At 37.3% G+C, this 22,182-nt stretch overlaps 3 protein-coding genes and 1 long non-coding RNA gene across 7 annotated transcripts in view; all 4 read left to right on the top strand.

Moving 5' to 3' along the window:
- The window catches only part of LOC148912940 (uncharacterized), a 53,288-nt gene extending 45,354 nt beyond the window's left edge, over window positions 1-7,934 (top strand). Inside the window, exon 6 of the mRNA XM_089026723.1 lies at window positions 7,116-7,934. Coding sequence (XP_088882849.1) covers window positions 7,116-7,423 — 308 coding nt within the window. The 3' untranslated portion in view covers window positions 7,424-7,934. The remainder of the gene's footprint in view (window positions 1-7,115) is intronic.
- Window positions 929-3,333, top strand: LOC148912942 (uncharacterized). Of its 2 annotated transcripts, none has more exons than XR_016119180.1 (3): window positions 929-1,626; window positions 2,465-2,560; window positions 3,218-3,333. It is a non-coding gene; the product is annotated as an uncharacterized LOC148912942 (long non-coding RNA). The 2 variants fall into 2 exon arrangements; XR_016119181.1 differs by having other exon boundaries at window positions 3,215-3,316.
- On the top strand, window positions 3,803-6,546 carry LOC148912941 (uncharacterized). Its single transcript, XM_089026749.1, has 4 exons — window positions 3,803-5,410; window positions 5,575-5,730; window positions 5,819-6,224; window positions 6,457-6,546. The coding sequence occupies exons 1-4, from the start codon at window positions 3,930-3,932 to the stop codon at window positions 6,544-6,546; spliced, it is 2,133 nt and encodes a 710-aa protein (XP_088882875.1). The 5' UTR covers window positions 3,803-3,929.
- A 3,297-nt stretch (window positions 7,935-11,231) lies between the features above and the next one.
- Window positions 11,232-21,268, top strand: LOC148912939 (importin-7-like). Of its 3 annotated transcripts, none has more exons than XR_016119176.1 (8): window positions 11,232-11,349; window positions 11,505-11,555; window positions 13,163-13,365; window positions 14,001-14,029; window positions 14,138-14,206; window positions 14,595-14,737; window positions 15,431-15,484; window positions 15,617-15,688. XR_016119176.1 is itself a non-coding variant. In XM_089026727.1 (8 exons), the coding sequence occupies exons 3-8, from the start codon at window positions 14,194-14,196 to the stop codon at window positions 20,994-20,996; spliced, it is 471 nt and encodes a 156-aa protein (XP_088882853.1). In that variant the 5' UTR covers window positions 13,255-13,365; window positions 14,001-14,029; window positions 14,138-14,193; the 3' UTR covers window positions 20,997-21,268. The 3 variants fall into 3 exon arrangements, 2 of the variants coding, with proteins under 2 accessions (XP_088882852.1, XP_088882853.1); XM_089026727.1 differs by lacking the exons at window positions 11,232-11,349; window positions 11,505-11,555; window positions 14,595-14,737 and adding exons at window positions 17,128-17,254; window positions 18,268-18,384; window positions 20,908-21,268 and having other exon boundaries at window positions 13,255-13,365; window positions 15,617-15,687; XM_089026726.1 differs by lacking the exons at window positions 13,163-13,365; window positions 14,001-14,029; window positions 14,138-14,206; window positions 14,595-14,737 and adding exons at window positions 17,128-17,254; window positions 18,268-18,384; window positions 20,908-21,268 and having other exon boundaries at window positions 15,617-15,687.
- The last annotated feature ends 914 nt before the right edge of the window (window positions 21,269-22,182 follow it).

The raw sequence follows: 22,182 nt of genomic DNA, 5'->3' as shown, positions 1-22,182 counted from the left end.
GGATACAGTGCACACAAAAACCCGTGAAAAAAACCCAACTAATTGGTGGTATAGACAACCATGGAATTTTTTACTGTTTCGTGCTAGAGACCGATCATTATTTAGCTTGGGGGGGGGGGGGGGGGGGGCATCCAAAAAATTAAGGCTCCAGGGGGGGGGAGCAGGCAAAAACAAAGCCTCGACTTACACTTTTTTCTAGGTATGGCGAGGGGGGGCAGCCAAAAAAACACTGGTTGATTCGGTGGGGGGGGGGGGGGGGGCTGCTAGAAAATTATGAAGGGCCACCCTGTTTTCCACCAGCGCCCCCTGCCCTCCCCCCCAGGTAAAAAATGTTCGGTCCCCTATTTAGTTCTAGTAATTTTTAGTAAGAGTTCACTTTTTTAAAGTCGGTAAAAAAAGGGACAAAATCCCTCTACCCCGACCAAGACCGAAAAGGTTTACTCAATAGAATCTTCGTCATCAAAGAAATTTTGAACTTCAAGCTAAAGGCTCGTAAAGGCTGCTGAATTTTCAAATATTTAAAATTAATTTACTCAGTAATTTCACTAGAAAACAGCGAAATTACTAAATGAATCATTTTATAATATCGTGAAATGTCGCGACCTAACTTCCGGCAGTCTGTAGATCCAGGTAATTGGGCTTCCTGTATTATTGGGGAATGGTGAAGACTAGGAACAAGGAAGAGACGTAGTCTAAAAATAACCCGAGTGGAACGCCATTTCTTTTTTTTTTGTTTCTTTTCTTTTTTTTTTTTTTTTGTGGGAGAAGAAAATTTTTTCGATCAAACTTTTTGTGAGTCTGATTATTTGTAGACTTGTAGACTTCAAGAATAATGAGAATAAAGCTTTATAAACGATTCTCAAAAATGTCTCACGTTTTCTAGGAAATGAGTGCGCAATGAATTCTAGGATTGATTGAATTAGTGTGACCAATATGGCGTCGTAAAAGATAAAGAAATTGTGTTTTCTACTTAGAAAAAAGATCACGATGAGCAATTCTGTTAGCGTTGAGGATGTTTTTGGAAATTCAATTGCATGGAGTAACTACAGTAGACTTTCAAGGCTGTTAATATCTGGAGGAACCAGAGTTCTAAGAGAATTGTTTGATTTCTTTATTCCTCCAGAAAATCTAGCAAATGCTCTAGAAAAGAATCGTCATATCTTGAGAATGATGAGGGGGAGGAAAATGACGATGCGCGAATGGGAATTGCTGTTTCCACATCCTGGCTCTCATGTTAGTTCAGGTTCTTTGGTTTTTTCTTTACTTTTTAAGCTTCTTAGAAATGTCTGCCATTTATCACCACCACCTACTGGTTGGGATCTCCTACCAAACAGTAGCGATATGTCTTTGTCTGCAGACCTGGCAAGATTGAAGTACTATAGAAATATGATTGTCCATCAAATGGAGGGTATAACCGATGAGGAGTTTATACGCAGGTGGGAAGAAATCAAAAACACTTTACTGAGGATCGTACATTCTTATGCTCCAAGTTCCCAATTATTTGGGAAAAAGCTATTGATGAACTTCTTACTACCCCTTTATCCGATGGCGATCAATCAGAGGAAGAAAAAACAAAAGAAGAGGTACTTATTCCATTCCCAGTAAAAGCTGAAGGTTACAGTTTAGGTAAGCTAAAATAGGCCTTAGCTATTATAATTTCATTGTTCATTATAAGAAAAGTGTGAATATATTAATAGCTCCACATGTGGAGATTTGTACTTTTGAGAAGTACAATTCTAATAGTAAATCATTTGAAAGTCAAGTTCAAAGGGTTAATGAAGAACTAATAGCATCAGAGAAGCAGATTTACCATCATGCATTACAGACCCCAAAGACATTGGGTTAGATCAATTAAACATGATGCATAACTTTTGATGGTCCAGCTTTGGTACAAACAGCCCTATATATAGTCCCTCTCACAATACAAAATAGACCCTTTAATGGTTTTTTCAACTTTTTACATGAATGGGTCACATTGACCAAGTAGAAATCTTATACTTGACGCAATGACTCCCTACTAGACACTGTTCAAGACCCTATAGCACTTGTGGGACCCATTGAGTGTAGTCGTCGTGCATGTGTTCAACCCCTTCTTTGATTGCATGTCACCTCTTTGCGGCCATGTTGTTGCTTTTTAACAAAAGACTTCTCATTAGCATCCATTTTAACAGCATCAAGATGGCCGCCATGTTTTTGTCTTTTGACTCTCTTGGGAATGCTTGCAACCCATCAATTAGTGTGACTTTATAAGTCTTGGCATTCCAGAGCTAGTAGTGCACAGGTAACAAAGAAATTTCATATTCAGGATTTTCTAGAGTACTGTATGGTAATCAACTCCATGACTCTTTGAAAGGTTAACCAAAGAGAACTATATTTTGATTGATGTTTCTCTGTAATCATAATATTAAAACTCATAATAAGCTTATTAAAAAAACTTATTTTACAACCAATTCACTCCCCATAGGAGGCTCTTCTGTGAGGTTCCCTCCACATGCACTACTACTACATTCTATATTTGCAACATAGAACACTCATCTCACATGCTGATTTTTATTACAAAGTAAGCATATGACATGCCATTACTTATAATAATACTTCTCCAACTAATTAAAGTGAAGTCATTAAACCCGTGAAATGGATATTAGACTAATACACTTTAGTAGACCCTAATTCCATTGTTTTCGTTTGTGTCTATTTGACTAGAGTGAAGTCACTAAACCCGTGCAATAGATATTAGACTAATACACATTAGTAGACCCTAATTCCATTGTTTTCTTTTGTGTCTATTTGACTAGAGTGAAGTCATTAAACCCGTGCAATAGATATTAGACTAATACACTTTAGTAGACCCTAATTCCATTGTTTTCTTTTGTGTCTATTTGATTATTACACATTGACTAATAATTTTTATTTCACGGGTTAAATGCCTTCACTCTAATGATTCAGAGTTAATGAAGTCACTAATAGGAGGCCATTTGCAAGACATAATCACATGACTGTTACTGACTTCAAAACAATTTGGTTCTTACTTATTTTAAAGAGCTTTTGCTGGATTACTAATGTCATCACCAAATGCATTTCCAGAATTCTATTACCAAAATCTTAAAGTTATTAGAAATATCTTTGTGAAATCATCACTTCGGTGCTCTATTGTATATTAAGGACAATGATTGATATTGATTACACTCTGATGTTAATTCATTTCATGATGAAGCAGAAGCAGAAGCAGGAGCAGAAGCAGCTACAACAAAACCTCCTGAGATTCTTGCCAGTAGTTCTGAGGCCTTGGAAGCTTACAAAGAAGCCCTTACAAGGGGTAAAACAAAAAATAGGCGTGTGCTGGTAACAGTAGTAGGACCACCCCGTGCAGGAAAGACAAGCCTGTTGAAATCTTTAAAAGGTATATAATGACAGATTACCATTGATTTTTTTCAAAGAGGGGATATCTTAGAAATAAGGCATGGATAAAAAGTGTGATTTGTTGTGTGAGGGAACGATTTATTTATTCATCTATTCATCTATTCATCTATTCATCTATTCATCTATTCATCTATTCATCTATTCATCTATTCATCTATTCATCTATTCATCTATTCATCTATTCATCTATTCATCTATTCATTCATTCATTCATTCATTCATTCATTCATTCATTTATTCATTTATTCATTTATTCATTTATTCATTTATTCATTTATTCATTTATTCATTTATTCATTTATTCATTTATTCATTTATTCATTTATTCATTTATTCATTTATTCATTTATTCATTTTTGTTTATTTTTGAAGGAGAGGAGTTCGATGCTTCTGAAGAGAGCACTATTGGAATTGGAATTCAGAAGGCCTTTTGCATACCACAAGATAATTTTTGGTTTGAGGAAAGTGATGGCAAAAACGATTTGCTAAATAATCGTATTGTTGAATGTATGGCTCAGGACCTCGTAAAAATTCAGACAAGAGAAGGCAAACTAGTCGCTGAGACTGCTACCAATTATCAAGCGGTTGCCGACCATCATGCAAATCAACAAGGTTTAGAACATGAAGAACCTGAAATTGGAGAATCAGTAAAAGAAAGTACAAGCGGGTTACAAGAATCAATCTTTAATGAACTAGTACAAATTCCAAAAGAAATACAATATTTACTTGAAAAACGCATCAGGGACAAGACGGGCGGCCAGAGAACGAACGAAAACGAAATCTCCTTAAAAACACTTGATTTTGCTGGACAGCAAATTTACGAAGTCATTCTCCCGTTATTTATATCTTCAAAGTCAATCTATATATTGGTTCATAGCTTAGAAAATGACCTTCGTTCGGATGCGCAGCCAAAGGTAAAGCATGGCAACTCAGAAAGGAAACTCAAAAATCCTTTTAAAATGACATATTTGGACGCTCAAGAGTTTTGGCTTTCTTGTATTTCATCGTATACGAACTTGAAAAAGGAAGTTGACTCTGTTGACTACAGAACCCAAGTGGCATTGCCACCAGTATTTGTAGTTTGCACTCATGCAGATGTATGTAATCAAGACCCGAAGAAAGTTGCTCGAGAATTGTGTGAGTTTTTGACTCGCCCTGAAAACCCCTATGGCAAGCACGTTGTACCAAATGTCTACACCGTTGATAACAAATTATCAGGAAACAAAGAAGTACAAGATGAATCTGCCAAAAGATTGAAGACGGATGTTGAAGAACTATCTAAATTGCTTCCCCAAGTAAATGAAGATATTCCAGTCAGCTGGCTGCGATTTGAGGAGGAGCTTTCAAGACTTGTAGAGAAAGAGCAGAAGAAGTACGTTAATTTGGAAGAAGCTAAGGGGATCGCTACCCAATGCAACGTCAACACAGCCATAGAATCCATCGAGTTTACGACACTGTTAAACTACCTGCATGACTTAAAGACTATCATTTACTTTGAAGAAACAAGAACAGTATTCATCGATACGCAGTGGTTGGTTGATATGTTTGTTAAGGTCATCACAGTCATGCCATTTGAAGAATGGAAGGCGTATGCTGCTTATTGGAGAAAACTGGAAAACGAGGGTATTTTACAACGAGCTCTAGTAGAGCATGTGTGGAGTGACATAGCAAGTGATGGGCAAAACACAGTTGACTCTTTGCTTCTGATCATGGAGAAGTTCTCACTGATTTGTCCGTGGAAGCTGAATGAAAAACAAGTGTACCTTGTTCCTTGCATGTTGTGTAACAGCAAGGGAACTGAGAACATCGAAAAGCTGCTAGCTGACCAGAAATCTTCAACAATGGTCATTCGTTTCAAAAGTGTTCACTTGCCTATTGGCATCTTTCCAAGGTTGTTGGTAGCTCTTGCTGAACATGGCAAGAAGGAATGGCCAAAAGTAAGTCAAGGCAAGAAGGAATGTCTACCAAAGCTTCGCCCGAACTTTTGCAGGTATATTTAATACAATTCATTTATTTTGTAGAAATACATGATAAATATTTTCCTTTGCTTTCGTCACGTGTATGGGTGTTTGCATTCTTTATTTGCTTGTTAATTTGCTTGTTTGCTTTCGTACTTATTCACTTGCATTGCTTATCGTTTGCGTGGTGGCATAGGTACAAGACAGAGTGTATTGGGGGTTCATTCCTTGGCTTTGCGGAAATTCGAGCATCACTTGTCAGGCAATTCTCTTCAGTCCTTGTCACCAAGCTATTTCTACAATTTTTCTACATTTTCTCGCAGCCTGGAACTTCGCTCTGTGATTGTCCCACGTTATGATGATGCAACAACAACTTAAAGAGAATTACATTGTCTGATTGATTCTTTGCTTGTATCATCTTATAATGCTTCATTTATTAGGATGTTCAACGTTGGACAAGAAGGAAATCTTGACATATGTATTACCTCAGGGGTTCGAACCATATGCGTGACCGTCTACAACAAGTACAACATTGATGGCGCATCAGTAACTAAGTTCTGTAAGTCCGTGCGAAAATTGCTTGATGAAATCTTTGCCGCCATGGAAAACACGTGTCCTCGAGTGGAAAACATGGCATTGGAGTATGGTATTCGCTGTCCAGTCTGTACAAAGTCGGAATGCAGCTCTCACGAGACAAAGGGATGTAAAAGAGATTCATGTCAGCACTTTGTCAGTGAGGAAGAGTTGAAGCTTGGTGGAGCAGAATGTTATGAGGATGACACGAACCCAGACACCTTGATAAGAGAGGAGACATATTCACACTGGTTTCCCAAACCAAACAATAGTGTAAGTAAATTAGAAGTATTGATTGTTTGAGATTTACAAATTGAATCCGTTCGATAACTTATTGAACGGATGCAAGTTTGAAAATATCAATATGAAATTTAAAGGAGTTACAGTAATTTTATGCCATCTTTGTATATCAACCAGCTGTACAAGATTAACCCCCTATTGACCACCAACTCTTCCTTTTCTCCTTGTATTTGCATGTTTTTAAGGTTATTGTATATCTTTGTAGTCCCAGGTCCAGGTTGAAACTCAACAGTTGGAAACGAACAGTCACGGCAATGGAGCAACAGGTTTGAAAACTTATAAAAGTAATTCTTAGATAGCGTGATAGATATGATATCTAAGCTTGACTAGCTGCCTTTAGAAGTAATTCTTATATAGCGTGATAGATATGATATCTAAGCTTGACTAGCTGTCGTTAGAAGTAATTCTTAGATAGCGTGATAGATATGATATCTAAGCTTAACTGTCTTTAGAAGTAATTCTTAGATAGCGTGATAGATATGATATCTAAGCTTGACTAGCTGTCGTTAGAAACTGACTGACCGACCAACCGACCCACCCATCTGACCCATCTAGGCCGTATGTGGGCAACTGACTGACTTCTTTTTTTCTTCAAATATAACCACTTTTAAGTTTAAAAACTTCATCTGCACATACCACATACATTTTCAAAGAACCACTGAGGACGTAAAGAAACCCGGACAATGACAACCCTTAGTACTGACACCTTATACTAAATATCTCTCATGTTTGTAAACGCCTTCGACCATAAAGGTGCTATATAAAACATAAAGTTTTAAATCATTTCACTTCACAAAAATTTGTCATGGACATTGGACACTGGACATTTTTTAACAGATATCTTATCTGTACATCGTTTTACAGGTGGCATACCTAAAAAGAGACGGAAAATGGAAAGAAACCTTTTACTTACACCATTAGAAGAGGAGCTAGATGAACTTGCTGGAGAAATCATCACAATTTGGCAACGTCTTGGTAGAAAACTTGGAGTTTGTAACAGTAAGATAGAAGAAATTTTAAGAGACAACATACATTATGCAGAAATAAGAGAAAAGGCCTTCCAGATGCTTTTGTTTTGGATGGAATCCAGTAAAAAACCATCATATCGTACTCTAGGTAGTGCTTTAGTAAAATTAGGAAAGCGCAACCTTGCACAAAAGTATTGTCAGTGATATGATGTAACAGCTTGTTAGATGAAATATTTGGTTTTCTGAGATATGTTTTGATTGCAAAGTAAAGTTTCTAGAGCAAGACGTAAAAGAACCACTGAGGACGTAAAGAAACCCTGGCAGTGACCACCCTCGGTGCCTACACTTCATACTAACAATCTCTCATGCTTGTAAATTGCACAAAAAGCAATCTGTCATTCACTTCTCAATGTAAAGCGCCTTTGATTACATTCATATAGAAAAGGCGCTATATAAATTCATAAATCATCATCATCATTAGCAAGATGAATCAGATGAATCAGACACCGCATAACTGACATAAGCTACTTGTTCTTGAACAAGAAAAACAATTTAGAACGTAGCAAAATGTTTTTAATTAGTTTTCTATGGTAAAACACAAAAGTATCAAAAAAATACAGTTTCATTCGCATCTATTAGTATTAATTTTATCCACTATTTGTGAAACTGGATCGTAATGTAATGATAATAATAACTTCATTTCGACTGCTAAAAATGGACCATGTGATACTGAGCACAACGTACTCGTATTAACCCATGAGTATGCAGATGAGAAACCATGGGTTTATTTTACTCAGCATTTTTGGTCACGGTTTGTTTCTTTTTTGGAAACATTTTTTGTTTCGGCCCTCAGGCCGAAACAGTCACTACATTCGGTTTGCCGGCCCATAATAGTCTTCATGCGTGTCATTTAGCTGTCAGAGTTTTGGACCTAATCCAATCACATGCAATGGGAAAATGTAAAACATTTCACCATGCGGAGTACTTCGGAGAGTTGCGGTGAATCTTCTCTGAGGTAGTTGCGTAGACTATATTATGCCCTTTCGCATGACGCCATTTTTTGGAAAAAAATATATTATTGATTAACCCTACAACAATGCGTATTTTATTCCTAAGTCAGTATCTAGGTCCAAGTCGCAAAGTAGGTAAGTTATTGAAAAGTTATCCAAAAGCTTTTGTGATTGTGCGGCAAATTAGGGCAATTTGCCAGTCTCAGCTGCCTGTGAGCATAAGTTGAGAAAACTGGTGAGTTTATCTGTGTAACTAACAGTTGATGCATATATATTTTGTGAAGCAAGCTTCAGGATATGTTGTAGCTTCGTGCGCTTCTGAGGACATGTTTTTGGTATCAGCTATTATTCAAACTAGGTCCTATAAACAAACAGTGCGTACTTTACAACTTTAAAGATAGAAGTCTAAAATCATCAGTTTTCATTTATTAATACTCTGATTTATAATATTGATTTCTTGGATTCGGTAATATTTTTGAAGCACCAAAAGATGGAAGTTTTTGAAGCACCAAAAGATGTAAATTTTGAGTAGATTGGTGACGGCGCACTGGTCAAAGACACGGCCTTTTATCTTTTCGTTCGAATTGGGACTTTCGCATTTTCTTCAAGCTATGATATAAGAGCTAAATACATTTACCATAAATGTCAATTACAAAGAGCAGAATGAAGGTTTAAAAAGTATCCTACATTCAACATAGCGCGTACAGTAATGCTCATGTGCCAAAATATTTTGCACCAAGTACTCTGCTCTCTGCGATACTCAATCATTGTTTATATCTATTGTCGGATCTCTCATTCTTTCGGCGAGACGTTATATGTATGTACGTTGCCCTGTTTTCCCCAAAACACTACGATGTTTCAAAACAAGAACCACTAAAATCTTCAAAAAACTTAATTACAATGTGTTTCGTCCAAGAGAATTTTATAACAAATGTTTCCATCGAAATTTGCGTAAGACTTTGTAACGTGAAAGTGTACCGCGAGATCGCTCTTGTCTGCCATTTCCAAAATACAGGAGACCCAATCATTACCACAGCAAGACCAAAATTCTTTATTCAGCAATGCCACACAATAAATAGATAACGGGCCGAAACATCATCGCTTTCGAAGCGATATGGGCTTGTTAGAACAACTGTTAGCCATTCCGAGGTCGCTGAAAATACTGGGTCGAGTTCGCATTGCAGTGCATTGTGGGGCTGTTAGGGGACGAAATACGTGACATTTTCCCCCTCGATCTCGGAATGACCAATAAACTTTAGTTCATTATGAATGGCTTAGTATGCATGTTATATACAGTCAATGTCATTAACGTTGTCCACCGAAAAAAAGACATTTACACATTTAGACATTTACACATTTAGACTAAAAGAAATATCACGTGTTTCCTCGAACGTTCTGGCATAAAACAAACGCTGAAGTACAATTCTCCATCTTAAATCCTCACTAAATGGTCGGGGCATTCTGGATTTTCGATTCACGAGTTGAATATTACATTTAAAGTTCAGGCTCACTTTAGTCTAAATATCTAAATGTGTAAATGTGTAAATGTGTAAATGTGTAAATGTGTAAATGTGTAAATGTGTAAATGTGTAAATGTGTAAATGTGTAAATGTGTAAATGTGTAAATGTGTAAATGTGTAAATGTGTAAATGTGTAAATGTCTTTTTTCGGTGGACAACGTTAATGACATTGACTGTATGTGTTTACTCCGACGAAGGACTAGCGTCCGAAACGTCAGTAAGTTTTTTCATTTTTTCATCTTTTCACGGTGTAAAATTTACCTTTTCATAATTACTGTTTCTCTAGAAACACCGACGCAGCCCACACTAGTTTTTAGCTAGTTATCTCTTCTATATATAGTTAGTTTTTAAATTTTTTAACTGGTATTTATACTCTTTTTACATGTATATATGTATATTTATTATATAGACATGAGTATTTTACTGGGAAATACGCCACTCGTACTTTTTATACAAACTACATCCGGGACCTGCAGTAACATATTTTCCATCTCTTCACTAGTGAGGATATCGATGACGTCACTTGTGATGTTTTCCCGCTCAAGGAGCGTTGTAATAATAGTTTTTCTTTGTGGATTTGTCTATATGATATGAAGTTTATCTTCGAGTGGTGAAAAATATTTCACTCGTTCGCTGCGTTCGCTCGATCGTGTGAATATTTCCACCACTCGAAGATAAACTTCATATCTTCGCGCCACCGTGTGACATCCTCTACATATATTTTTCACAAACACTATAGAAGAACAAAGTTATAATGAACCCTCGTTGTTAAAGTTATATAAATATATAAATAAAAAAGAGAAAATAAATCTGCAGTTTGTAATTTGAGTGTGAAATATTTTCGTTATCGATGCCAACCCATTCCCGTTCCCAGACCTTTAAACGCATTAACCAAATCGTATAATTTTTTAATATATTTTATATTTTATATATATTTTACCTTCGTTATGAGGCTCTGCTATCCGAGGTTGAGAAAATATTGGGTCGAGATGGCATTATATTGCATTGTGGGACTGTTTTAAGGGCCATACATTTATCTAAGTTGTCTCCACTTCTCTTACTATGAAGCCGCCCTTCAAAGTATTTTCACCTGCAACAAAAAGGCTGAATTTTCGGTTGTTTTTCTTTTGGAATTTCACTTGCTATTCTATTCTGTATTGATGTAGGTTTTAATCGTAGTTTTTCTCGTAACTTGTACCTTGTTTTGTATTTTGGGGGGGGGGGGGGGGGGGGGGGGGAGGTTAGTTTTTTCACGCAACCAATGACCGAAAGCTAACTACATTTGGCGGCAAGATGTAGGACGCGCTTGCTTGCGTGTCCCTTCAGCCAAATAATCAAGATACTACTTCCACGTCCAGAAAGTAAAGCAGTTTTATAAAGATTTTTCTTACTTTAGTTACATGACAGGTTTTTTTTCTTGATTAAGGCAGAGAGATAAGGGCCCTTGGGATACCTGTGCTTCAGGCTCAAGCGCATGCTTGAAGGAGCACTTCCAATATGGCGGGATACTGCAAACAGATTGCAGTTCGTAAAGTTTTTCTATGGGGAATAGCTGCCATATATTTGTTTGCATTCTCTTCTCTTTACATCCAAATACCAGGTATCTCACTACTTTAGCACTTCACAAAGTTTTACTTAAAATATAATATTTTTCTACGAAAATTCTTTGTTTTAAAATCGACGTCTGGAGAGAAAATCGATACAAAAAGTTTTAAAAATTTAAATAATTCAAAATTTTGACTACATTTTTTATAGGTCTCTATGGTAGAAATGGTATTATGCCTGCGAAGATTGCATTCAAAGAAGGTAGGACCACCAAAAAAAAAAATCCTTTAAAAAATATTCGATAGTAAATTTCACTTGAAGTTTATGAATGGGTCATTGAGGTTTTTAGGAGGGGAGGGGTGGGTTGGGTAGCTAACAAAGTCACAAATGCTAATTGTATGAAACATAAGACCTAATTAAGGTTGGAGATCAAGGGTGGAACAATGTAATGGTAGTACACTCATCTTTTACGTGTGGGGTCTCAGGTTTGATTCTTGGACTCTGCATCACGTGTGAGTTAAGTTTGTTAGATTTTCTCCAGTTTTCCTCCTGTGAGTTAGCCGTGCCCTGACTTAGATCAGCCCAGAGGTTGTTTCAGGGTTCCATCTGTGAGTTAGCTATGCCCTGACTTAGATCAGCCCAGAGGTTGTTCCAGGGTTCCATCTGTGAGTTAGCCATGCCCTGACTTAGATCAGCCCAGAGGTTGTTTCAGGGTTCAATCTGTGAGTTAGCCATGCCCTGACTTATATCAGCCCAGAGGTTATTTCAGGGTTCGATCTGTGAGTTAGCCATGCCCTGACTTAGATCAGCCCAGTGGTTGTTTCAGGGTTCAATCTGTGAGTTAGCCATGCCCTGTCTTATATCAGCCCAGAGGTTGTTTCAGGGTTTGATCTGTGAGTTAGCCATGCCCAGACTTAGATCAGCCCAGAGGTTGTTTCAGGGTTCAATCTGTGAGTTAGCCATGCCCTGACTTAGATCAGCGCAGAGGTTGTTTCAGGGTTCAATCTGTGAGTTAGTCATGCCCAGACTTAGATCAGCCCAGAGGTTGTTTCAGGGTTCAATCTGTGAGTTAGCCATGCCCTGTCTTAGATCAGCCCAGAGGTTGTTTCAGGGTTCAATCTGTGAGTTAGCCATGCCCTGTCTTATATCAGCCCAGAGGTTGTTTCAGGGTTGGATCTGTGAGTTAGCCATGCCCTGACTTAGATCAGCCCAGAGGTTGTTTCAGGGTTCAATCTGTGAGTTAGCCATGCCCTGACTTAGATCAGCGCAGAGGTTGTTTCAGGGTTCAATCTGTGAGTTAGTCATGCCCAGATTTAGATCAGCCCAGAGGTTGTTTCAGGGTTCAATCTGTGAGTTAGCCATGCCCTGACTTAGATCAGCCCAGAGGTTGTTTCAGGGTTCAATCTGTGAGTTAGCCATGCCCTGACTTAGATCAGCCCAGAGGTTGTTTCAGGGTTCAATCTGTGAGTTAGCCGTAACCTGAGTTAGATCAGCCCAGAGGTTGTTTCAGGGTTCAATCTGTGAGTTAGCTATGCCCTGACTTAGATCAGCTCAGAGGTTGTTTCAGGGTTCAATCTGTGAGTTAGCTGACTGATTAGCATAAAGGTTATTTTTAACCTACTGTACTAAACTCTACTCACACGTGAGTCCAGGAATCAAACCTGTGACTCCAGAGAATAGATGTGTGTGTACTACTGTTCCTGATAACCTTAGAATACAACTTGTTTAAGCGGCTATATATAATCATTATCATGAAGCTTCAGAGGCAGAGGGTCATCTGCATTGATAAATTGAACTTTTATTGAGAATCAAACATTTATTTTTGATGAAAGGACCGCACCTTGAGCTGCCTAGTATTTGTTTTGTAGAGTATGCGACAACTTGGGACAATTTTATGAATAAGCCTACATTGCTATGGTTTATGCCCCATCTTGGCTTGGACATAGAGACAGGAATGGAACTGCTTTATCTAGTTGGTATGATGATATCTCTTCTGGCCTTTTCAATGGATTCCTGGAGAGATTCTGTATCATTTTTCATGCTGTGGTTTCTCTATTACTCTGTCTATCAGGTAGTAATAATAAAATGGAATGGGATAAATGGGTTATTAATGGGATGGGAGAATTGAAAGAAAATAAATATGGGAATAGCCCACTTCCGAGATATGCTTTGCTTGTCACACACAAAGGTTTCAGTATGAGGCTACGTGCCAAATGCTCAGTCATTCATGACAGGCGGTAAGAATAAATTTAATTTAGCACGTAACCTCATACTTGTGCGTGACAAAGCGAAGCATACCATGGAAGTGAGCTATTGATTGGTCAGATAGAAAAAATGAGTTGGAATTTTTTTCCTTTTTGCTATCAGGTTATGATGGTAAAATGGGATGGGGTAATTGAGTTAATGGGATGAGAGAAAAAAAGGAAAAAGTAGGTGAATGATTGGTTTAATGAAAATAAAGACTAGAATTTTTTTTACCTTTTTGCTATCAAGGTATAATCATTGTTAAAATGGGATGGGAAATTTAGTTAATGGGATGGGAGACAGGGGCAGATCCAGGATTTTGTTCAGGGAGGGTGTTCATGGTTCGAGTGAAGTGTGAGTGAAAGAAATGGTGAGGAAATTAAAGAATGTTTAAGGGATATTTTGTAAAACTTTTTAAATCTGCAACACCTTTTATACTTGTTTATTTCCTTGATCATCCAGGTTGGACAAACATTTTTGTGGTTTCAGTGGTGAGATTTAGAATTTTTCTTCATATTCCAATTTTCTGATTTTATTTCTATAATTCTTCATTAATACTAGCTAAAGTCCAAAGAATAATTCTTTTTCCTTCTCTCTAGGGATATCTTATTGATGGAAGTAGGATTTTTAGCTGTATCAGTTAGTCCTTTTGGTCATGTTCCCTCAAGGTACGCTTAAAATGTGACTTCTAATATTAACGTTATTGAAATCTGCTTCATCAACGGCACCATCATCAACACCAATTCCTGCAGTTTTTGATGTTCTGCAAACTCAGACATTTCAATGGCATGCTTTGAAATTGGTTTTCACTGAGAATTAATCCCCAAGGCAGATTTGGGTGGCATGGGTCGTGTAGTGGTTTACAGCTCGCCTCCACTGTGGTCCTGGTTCAAGCCCCTGCTCAGACTAGGTCATATGTGAGTTGAGTTTGTTTGATGTGTTGTTCTCTCCCTTGACACAAGGGTTTTTCTCCAGGTTCTCTGGTTTTCCTCCCTCCATAAAAATCCACATGTGAGTTGAGTTTGTTTGATGTGTTGTTCTCTCCCTTGCTACAAGGGTTTTTTTCCAGGTTCTCTGGTTTTCCTCCCTCCATATAAATCAACATGAGAGTCGAGTTTGTTTGATGTGTTGTTCTCTCTCTTACCATGAGGGTTTTTCTCCAGGTTCTCTGGTTTACCTCCCTCCATAAAAATCAACATGTGAGTTGAGAGTTGTATATTGTAAATACAGTATATAATGTAGGGGTAGTGCTTGTGGAGTAAACCTCATGGAAGAGCCCCGTACAGGGAGTGGTAGTTGTATAATATAATATATAAAAATTTACTTCCACCATTCATAAATTGAAAAGGTACCAACTGATTATTTATGACTGAAAAGACCCTGAAACAACCTCTGGGCTGAACTAAGTCAGGGCACATCTAACTCACAGAAAAATCCCTGAAACAACCTCTGGGCTGATCTAAGTCAGGGCATGGCTAACTCACAGATCAAACCCTGAAACAACCTCTGGGCTGATCTAAGTAAGGGCACGGCTAACTCACAGATTGAACCCTGGAACAACCTTTGGGCTGATCTTAGTCAGGGCATGGCTAACTCACAGATCGAACCCTGGAACAACTTCTGGGCTGATCTAAGTCAGGGCATGGCTAACTCACAGATCAAACCCTGAAACAACCTCTGGGCTGATCTAAGTCAGGGCATGGCTAACTCACAGATTGAACCCTGAAACAACCTCTGAGCTGATATAAGTCAGGCCTCGGCTAACTCACAGATTGAACCCTGAAACAACCTCTGAGCTGATCTAAGTCAGGCCTCGGCTAACTCACATGAAAAGAGCATCTTGATATTAGTAATTTGTTTTTTAAAAGATGATTATTCCTTATTCACTTCAGACCGAGGAGGAGAAGAAGAAGATAGTGATGATGGGGATGAAGAATTTGAAGAAGGTAAACTGTACACACACAAGACATATAGTTAATTAATTTGAATCAATACTGCAGTTTCAAGCTCGCAATTGCTCAGAGGTAGCCTCGACTTTGTACAGAATACTTACATTTTTGTTTTACTTTGTTTTATAGATGAACTAGAAAGTGATGAGGATGAAATAAATGAAGATGAAGTGGAGTACATTGAGAACTTAGTAAAGAAGGTACAGTAAGCAAGGAAAACAAATTCTGTTGGACTAAGACTCTGAGAAACTTTATGATGCAGTTATACCACAATAATACACAAAACCTTCTAATAGATGTCTCTTTAGCTTAGGAAATAGAGGATATTACATGGGCGCGCGGAGATACGAATTTTATCTTCGAGTGTTCAATTGATATCGCAGTGAACGAGTGAGATATCTAAATTGAACACGAGAAGATAAAATTCGTATCTCCAAGCGGCCATGTAATGTTCTGTTTATCATATAGATATCGATGAAACTTAAATAAAACAAAAGCTCAAAAATTCTTTATTAAAATACGTTACTATGTCAACAGCGATATCTTCACGTGTGAAAGATATGGTATCTTCCACTGGTGAAAGATATCAAGTTTTCGACACTAGAGAAAACCTGGTATTTCATCGATATCTATATAATAATAATGTTTCCCATTTCAGGTCACATTAAAAAATATTCCCTAGAGTGTCATATAGTATCATTTCTTTGTTTAACGGTTGTGCATGAGAAGACACATGAATATGAATACAACTCAAACAAAGAATCTTATTCTCAAGACCACGTGTCATTCCCTAGAGTATCATTTGTTTGTTTAACAGTTGCACATGAGAAGACACATGAATATGGATACAACTCAAACAAAGAATCTTATTCTCAAGAGAATGACACGTAGTCTGGAATGGGAAAACGATGCACACAAGATGAAGGCGTCCATTCCACCCAGAATTAAGAGTCGCTTTATTTTAATTGGCTGATAGCAGAGGTTTGCAGTTTTGGGATCAGAAAATCTTTCACTACTGTTATTCCGTCACTTCTTGAGTGATTTGTGGTGGTCTTTCGTTAATGTGTTGAAATTGAGGTTTGTTTTGGTATTATACGAAGGAAACAACCCCTTCTTGTCAAACGAAAGACCTTGTGTAACGCTACCCGGGGGGTTAGAATATTTCATTGGCGTCACGGGACATGTGATGTTTGCGTTACAGCGTGACGCCATATTTGGTCAAGGCTTGTCATTCAGTCATTATTTGTTTCACTGTGATCCTTTCATTTTGATTTGTTTTCTCTTGATTTGTCTAGGAAATCGCACGATCTCGAGTACAATTCGGAATTTATAGGAACGAGTGATGTTTTGAAAGTTCTGAAAATTGGACGAGCTTTTAGGCGAGTTCAATTTGAGAACTTTCAAAACATCACGAGTTTCTATAAATTCCGAATTGTACGAGAAGATTGTGCGATTTTTCGTTTATAATACACTCAACAAAATTACGCAACTTAATTGGGACTCGTCAGAGTACAATTTGGGATTTAATTGTACTCCTCTTGTCCAATCAGAATCGAATAATTTTGTAGAGTGTATTATAAATTGTATTATAGCACAGAAAAAAAAAGATTAAATGCAATTTTGATTTTTCGTTGATGTAGGCATCTGACCACCTTGCCGATGAAGATGAGGATGACGATGAAGAAGAGACACCCCTCGAAGGATACACAACAGCAATAGATGAAGAAAGCATGGATGAATATATGGCATTTAAATCAACCCTATTAGGTAAAGTTGCAATGCATGATGGGAAGACTTGGGAACAGGGCAGAACAAGACATTGACTAGGGAAGGACTCCCCTTCTACAACTTGCCAATGCTCATTTATTTCTTATAATTATTTCATTATTCTTAATAGAGTACAAACACTAAAAGTGCGCAACACTTTGCACTATTTAGTAGTAAATGGTGCTAATTAAAAAATAGAAAACAATAGGATTAGCATAATTTATCAGTATTTAGTGGTATTTATGTTACACACTTATAGTGTTTGTACTCTATCTCATTTATTTATTATTATTTATTGCCTCTCACCATTATAATCAATTTTATTAAACTCATTAATAATTCACGAGGAAAACACAACAGAAATCACGACCGTGAAGAGTTCTGTAAATCTGATACAAAATTGTGTTCATTTGCATAAACTTTAACTTGGAATTTTCTTAGGCAGATTCACTTTAATTTTGAAAATTTTAGTGAAACACAAAGGAACTAACCTAGACGTTTGATAGGTCATATACAGTATTCGTGTCCGTGTTGTATCAGACCTACAATCACTCGGCTACGCCTCGTGGTTGTATATCTGATATTTTACAATAATTTACAAATTTCTCGCGCGCGGATTGGTTAATTTTTATCATCAATAAGAGGACAGACAGATAAAACTGACGTCAACGAGCGCGCGCTTTTTCCGTTTTCCCGTTTTTCCGTTTGTTTTGATCGCTAAAAATGAGAAGTTTTTATCGTTTTTGTTATTGTAAAAAACAAATAGACATCAGTTTTTTATGTGTCTGTCCTCTTATTGACCAATAAATTTCGTCATCACATTGTCAAAGTAGTGTGGATCCACGAGGCGTAGCCGAGCAATTTATCGTCAATAAGAGGACAGACACATAAAAAACTGATGTCTATTTGTTAACAACACGGCCACTCATACTGTATATGTTACTTGTGACCCAAGTTGCATGATGTGAAAATAATTTTATATCATGTGAATGATTTTCTCCATCTCATTGAAGCGCTTCAGTCACGTGACCCACAATGGTATGCTGCCATGATGAATGCGCTGACCAAGGAACAAAATAACGAACTTCAGCAAGTATTTATGATCGCTGACCAAAGAACTGCAGCAGCAGGTAAAATAAAATGTCTAGCTTTTTTTACATACACATGAATGTAAGATAGACTTGAGTGTAAGATATATTGAATGTTACAAAGTGGCCGAACCTCTGTTAAGTGGCCACCCTTGGGAATGTGTTAAGTAGATCTTGAATAGAGGTTTGTTGCTAAATTGGGTATTAGTGGGAGAGGTGGGTTCTCTCCTTGGAACGTTGACATCTGGCTGCTTCATAAGGGCCTGACAAGCGGTCCAAACATTCGACCCAACATTTATCTAACATTTTTTGGGTCAAATGTGACTGTTTTTCATGGTTTTCCAACAATTTTTGGGTCAAATGTTGTGACTGTTTTTTCATGGTTTTCCAACAATTTTTGGGTCAAATATTGTGACTGTTTTTTCATGGTTTTCCAACAATTTTTGGGTCAAATGTTGTGACTGTTTTATCATGGTTTTCCAACAATTTTGGGTTAAAATGCTGGGTCAAAGGTTGGGACCGTTTGTCAGGGCCTATAAAATTAGATACAAAAAAACATGTATAGACTATTGGAAGTTGGCTTAAATTAAAGTGCACATGAACCCTTCGACAATACTTTCAGTACTTATTCTGCATAAAGTAAATAGTTGATTGGTAAAATATTTCTTGATTTGAGTGATGCGTCTTTAAGTTATGAAGGTTTATACTTCCAATATGTTAATGATGATGACGTCAGGTAAGGTATTTGAGTGTTTTTGTTGTAACTAGTAATACTAAATGCTGGCCATTTTGAAAATAAAAATTGTAAATAGCTTTCATGTAAACCATGAGTAAAATAATGATGCTTTTTAAATACTGTTTCTATGAACCAGTTCGATTTTGTATATTTGATTAAGCCTTAATAGACGTCACACTCATTAGCATATTGGAAGTATAAACCTTCATAACTTAGAAACGCATCACTCAAATCAAGAAATATTTTACCATTCAACTATTTACTTCGTGTAGAATCAGTACTGAAAGTATTGTCGAAGGGTTCATGTGCACTTTAATGGAAAAAATCATTTTAAGTAGAGTGCATACCATGTATCCGTGAACAACTTCGTAAGAACAAGGACGGCGGAGCAGTTTTTTGATTGCGGGGGGCTCAATAGTGACATTGTATGGCAAGGTGGGTGGGCTGAGTTTAGTGAAAATGTATTAAAATTTCAGCCCCCCCCCCGGTTCCGCCGTCCCTGAAGAAATCGCACAAATTTGTGTACAAATTTGCTAAACTTTGCACCAATTTGTACAATTTTCTTAGGTAACTTTTTCACGGATGTATAGTGAGCACTCTAAGACATTAAAGTGGCACGAAAATCTTCCAAAATTTACTTCAGCTGAAACTTCAATGGAATAATCTTTAAGGCTTTAATAATCACTGGTTAAAGTTTTTTCTTTATATTCCAATGTGAAGTATCATTTTTTTACAAATTTCTATCGGTGTCTGTGACGTCGTACACCCAACACTGAACATCGCTCTATACATTTCATTGTAAATAACTTCAAGTTTTACTTAAATTTTATTAAGCTCAAAGTTCCGCTTAGGGACTTAACGTACATAACTTGTGGTTAGAATCATTTTATGGTATCTTTTCTTCAATACTAAGTATAAAACTAGAAGATATTTTGATTACAAAATACAACAGCTGGGATAAAATTCGAACGATTTTCGTGCTAGTCCCCCTGTAAAGGACAACTCCTCAATTCATTCTTTCTTTTATTAATTAGCTTATTTACATTCATAATATCATATTTTTATGGTTTAATCCTAGTTACGATACCTAGTTACGTTATTGTTTTTCTTTGTTTATTCCCGCTTTTGTTAGCGTTGTAAAATGATCCTTTAGCGTCACCACGCGCATATAAAAGGCCATAAGCGTCCCTATTAGCCAGTTTTTTCCAAATAGTTACTCGTAAATATTGATTGTGTATCCAAACTCCTTTCGAATACGTTCCTTTGGTAAATCCTTGGTTTTTAGAGGCAAGCGGGATCGATATGTAAGTACTCCTTTATTTCTTATTTAGATATTTTGTTCGGAAAACTCAAAACGCCCACGCTATCAAAATGAGTTTTATACTGCTTTATGCCATGATTATACTTATTATATTATCTTTCTTGCGAGTAATATTCATTTATTATGTTGTTGTTAAATGTATTCATAAAATGCCAGTTTTCTCATTCAAATCATGTTGGTAATTAGTTTTTAATGTGAGCTGTTACAATGTTGTATTGCAGTTTACGTATTGATATCAATAAATTTGCGTTTACTCAGTGATCGTCCTGGTAGCGTGAATATTTGGTATCGCTCGCAGTAAAGTTCGCCCGCAAAAGCATCTTAGTCAGTGGTCGCGACGCCTGGGACGTGGGATTTTCGTCGATACGAATCTCGCCTGCACGCCCTCCTCGGTTGCCCCAAGGCTAAAACGCTTACACCCCCTTTAAGAGACTTGAAAACTGGCTGCGGAGGTCGGCTGCATAAGAGGTGGAAGACCTCAGTAATACCTTTGTTTTTTGTTTTTCAGAGTCGAAGCGTATTGAAGCACAAGGAGGATTCACTTTCCAGAACGTATCAGTGCCATCTTCATTTACCTTTGGTCAAAACTCGAGCTGAATAAAGTCATTATTATGACAGTAACAAAAGATAGCTTGGTTACTTACAGGGCAAGATGTTGAACATAAAAACCTGCTGGACACACTGCTTCAAAACAACAATAACCTTGTTTGATAGAATGAACACCTTGGTTATTGACCAATTGTGAGGTCCCAATAGAGGGATACAGTGCACACAAAAACCCGTGAAAAAAAACACAAAGTAATTAGTGGTATAGACAACCATGGAATTTTTTACTGTTTCGTACTAGAGACCGATCATTTTTTAGCTTGGCGGGGGGGGGGGGGGGGGGGGGGGCATCCGGAAAAAAGGCCTCGACTTACACTTTTTTCTAGGTATGGCGAGGGGGGCAGCCAAAAAAACACTGGTTGATTCGGGGGGGGCCTGCTAGAAAATTATGAAGGGCCACCCTGTTTTCCACCAGTTCCCCCCACCCTCCCAGATAAAGGATGATCGGTTCGCTATTTAGTTCTAGTAATTTTTCGGGTTTTTAAACTGTTGTATTGTCCCTCGAGTTTACTTTTTTAAAGTCGGTAAAAAGGGGACAAAATCCCTCTACCCCGACCGAGACAGAAAAGGTTTGTTCAATAGAATCTTCGTCATAAAAGAAATTTTGAACTTCAAGCTAAAGGCTCGTCCAGGCTGCTGAATTTTCAAACATTTAAAAATTATTCACTCAGTAATTTCACTAGAAAACAGCGAAATTACTAAATGAATCATTTTATAATATCGTGAATGTCGCGACCCAAATTCCGGCAGTCTGTAGATCCAGGTAATTGGGCTTCCTGTATTATTGGGGAATGGTGAAGACTAGGAACGAGGAAGAGACGTAGTCTTAAAATAACCCGAGTGGAACGCCATTTCTCTTTTTTTTTTTTCTTTTTTTCTTTTTTTCGTGGGAGAAGAAAATTTTTCGATTAAACTGTTCGTGAGTCTGATTATTTCTAGACTTGTAGACTTTCAAGAATAATGAGAATAAAGCTTTATAAACGATTCTCAAAAATGTCTCACGTTTTCTAGGAAATGAGTGCGCAATGAATTCTAGGATTGATTGAATTAGTGTGACCAATATGGCGTCGTAAAAGATAAAGAAATTGTGTTTTCTACTTAGAAAAAAGATCACAATGAGCATTTCTTATAGCTTAGAAATTCACTTGCAGTGGAAGACACTTGGTTATTTTTTCAT

The sequence above is a fragment of the Actinia tenebrosa genome, unplaced genomic scaffold (genome assembly GCF_029948245.1).
Source record: "Actinia tenebrosa isolate PJP-AT-01 unplaced genomic scaffold, QUT_ActTen_1.0 PGA_scaffold10__47_contigs__length_13832649, whole genome shotgun sequence".
NCBI classification, from domain to species: Eukaryota; Metazoa; Cnidaria; class Anthozoa; order Actiniaria; family Actiniidae; genus Actinia; species Actinia tenebrosa.
The sequence above is the reverse complement of the archived record's forward strand: the minus strand, read 5'-3'. Positions and strand labels throughout refer to the sequence as shown.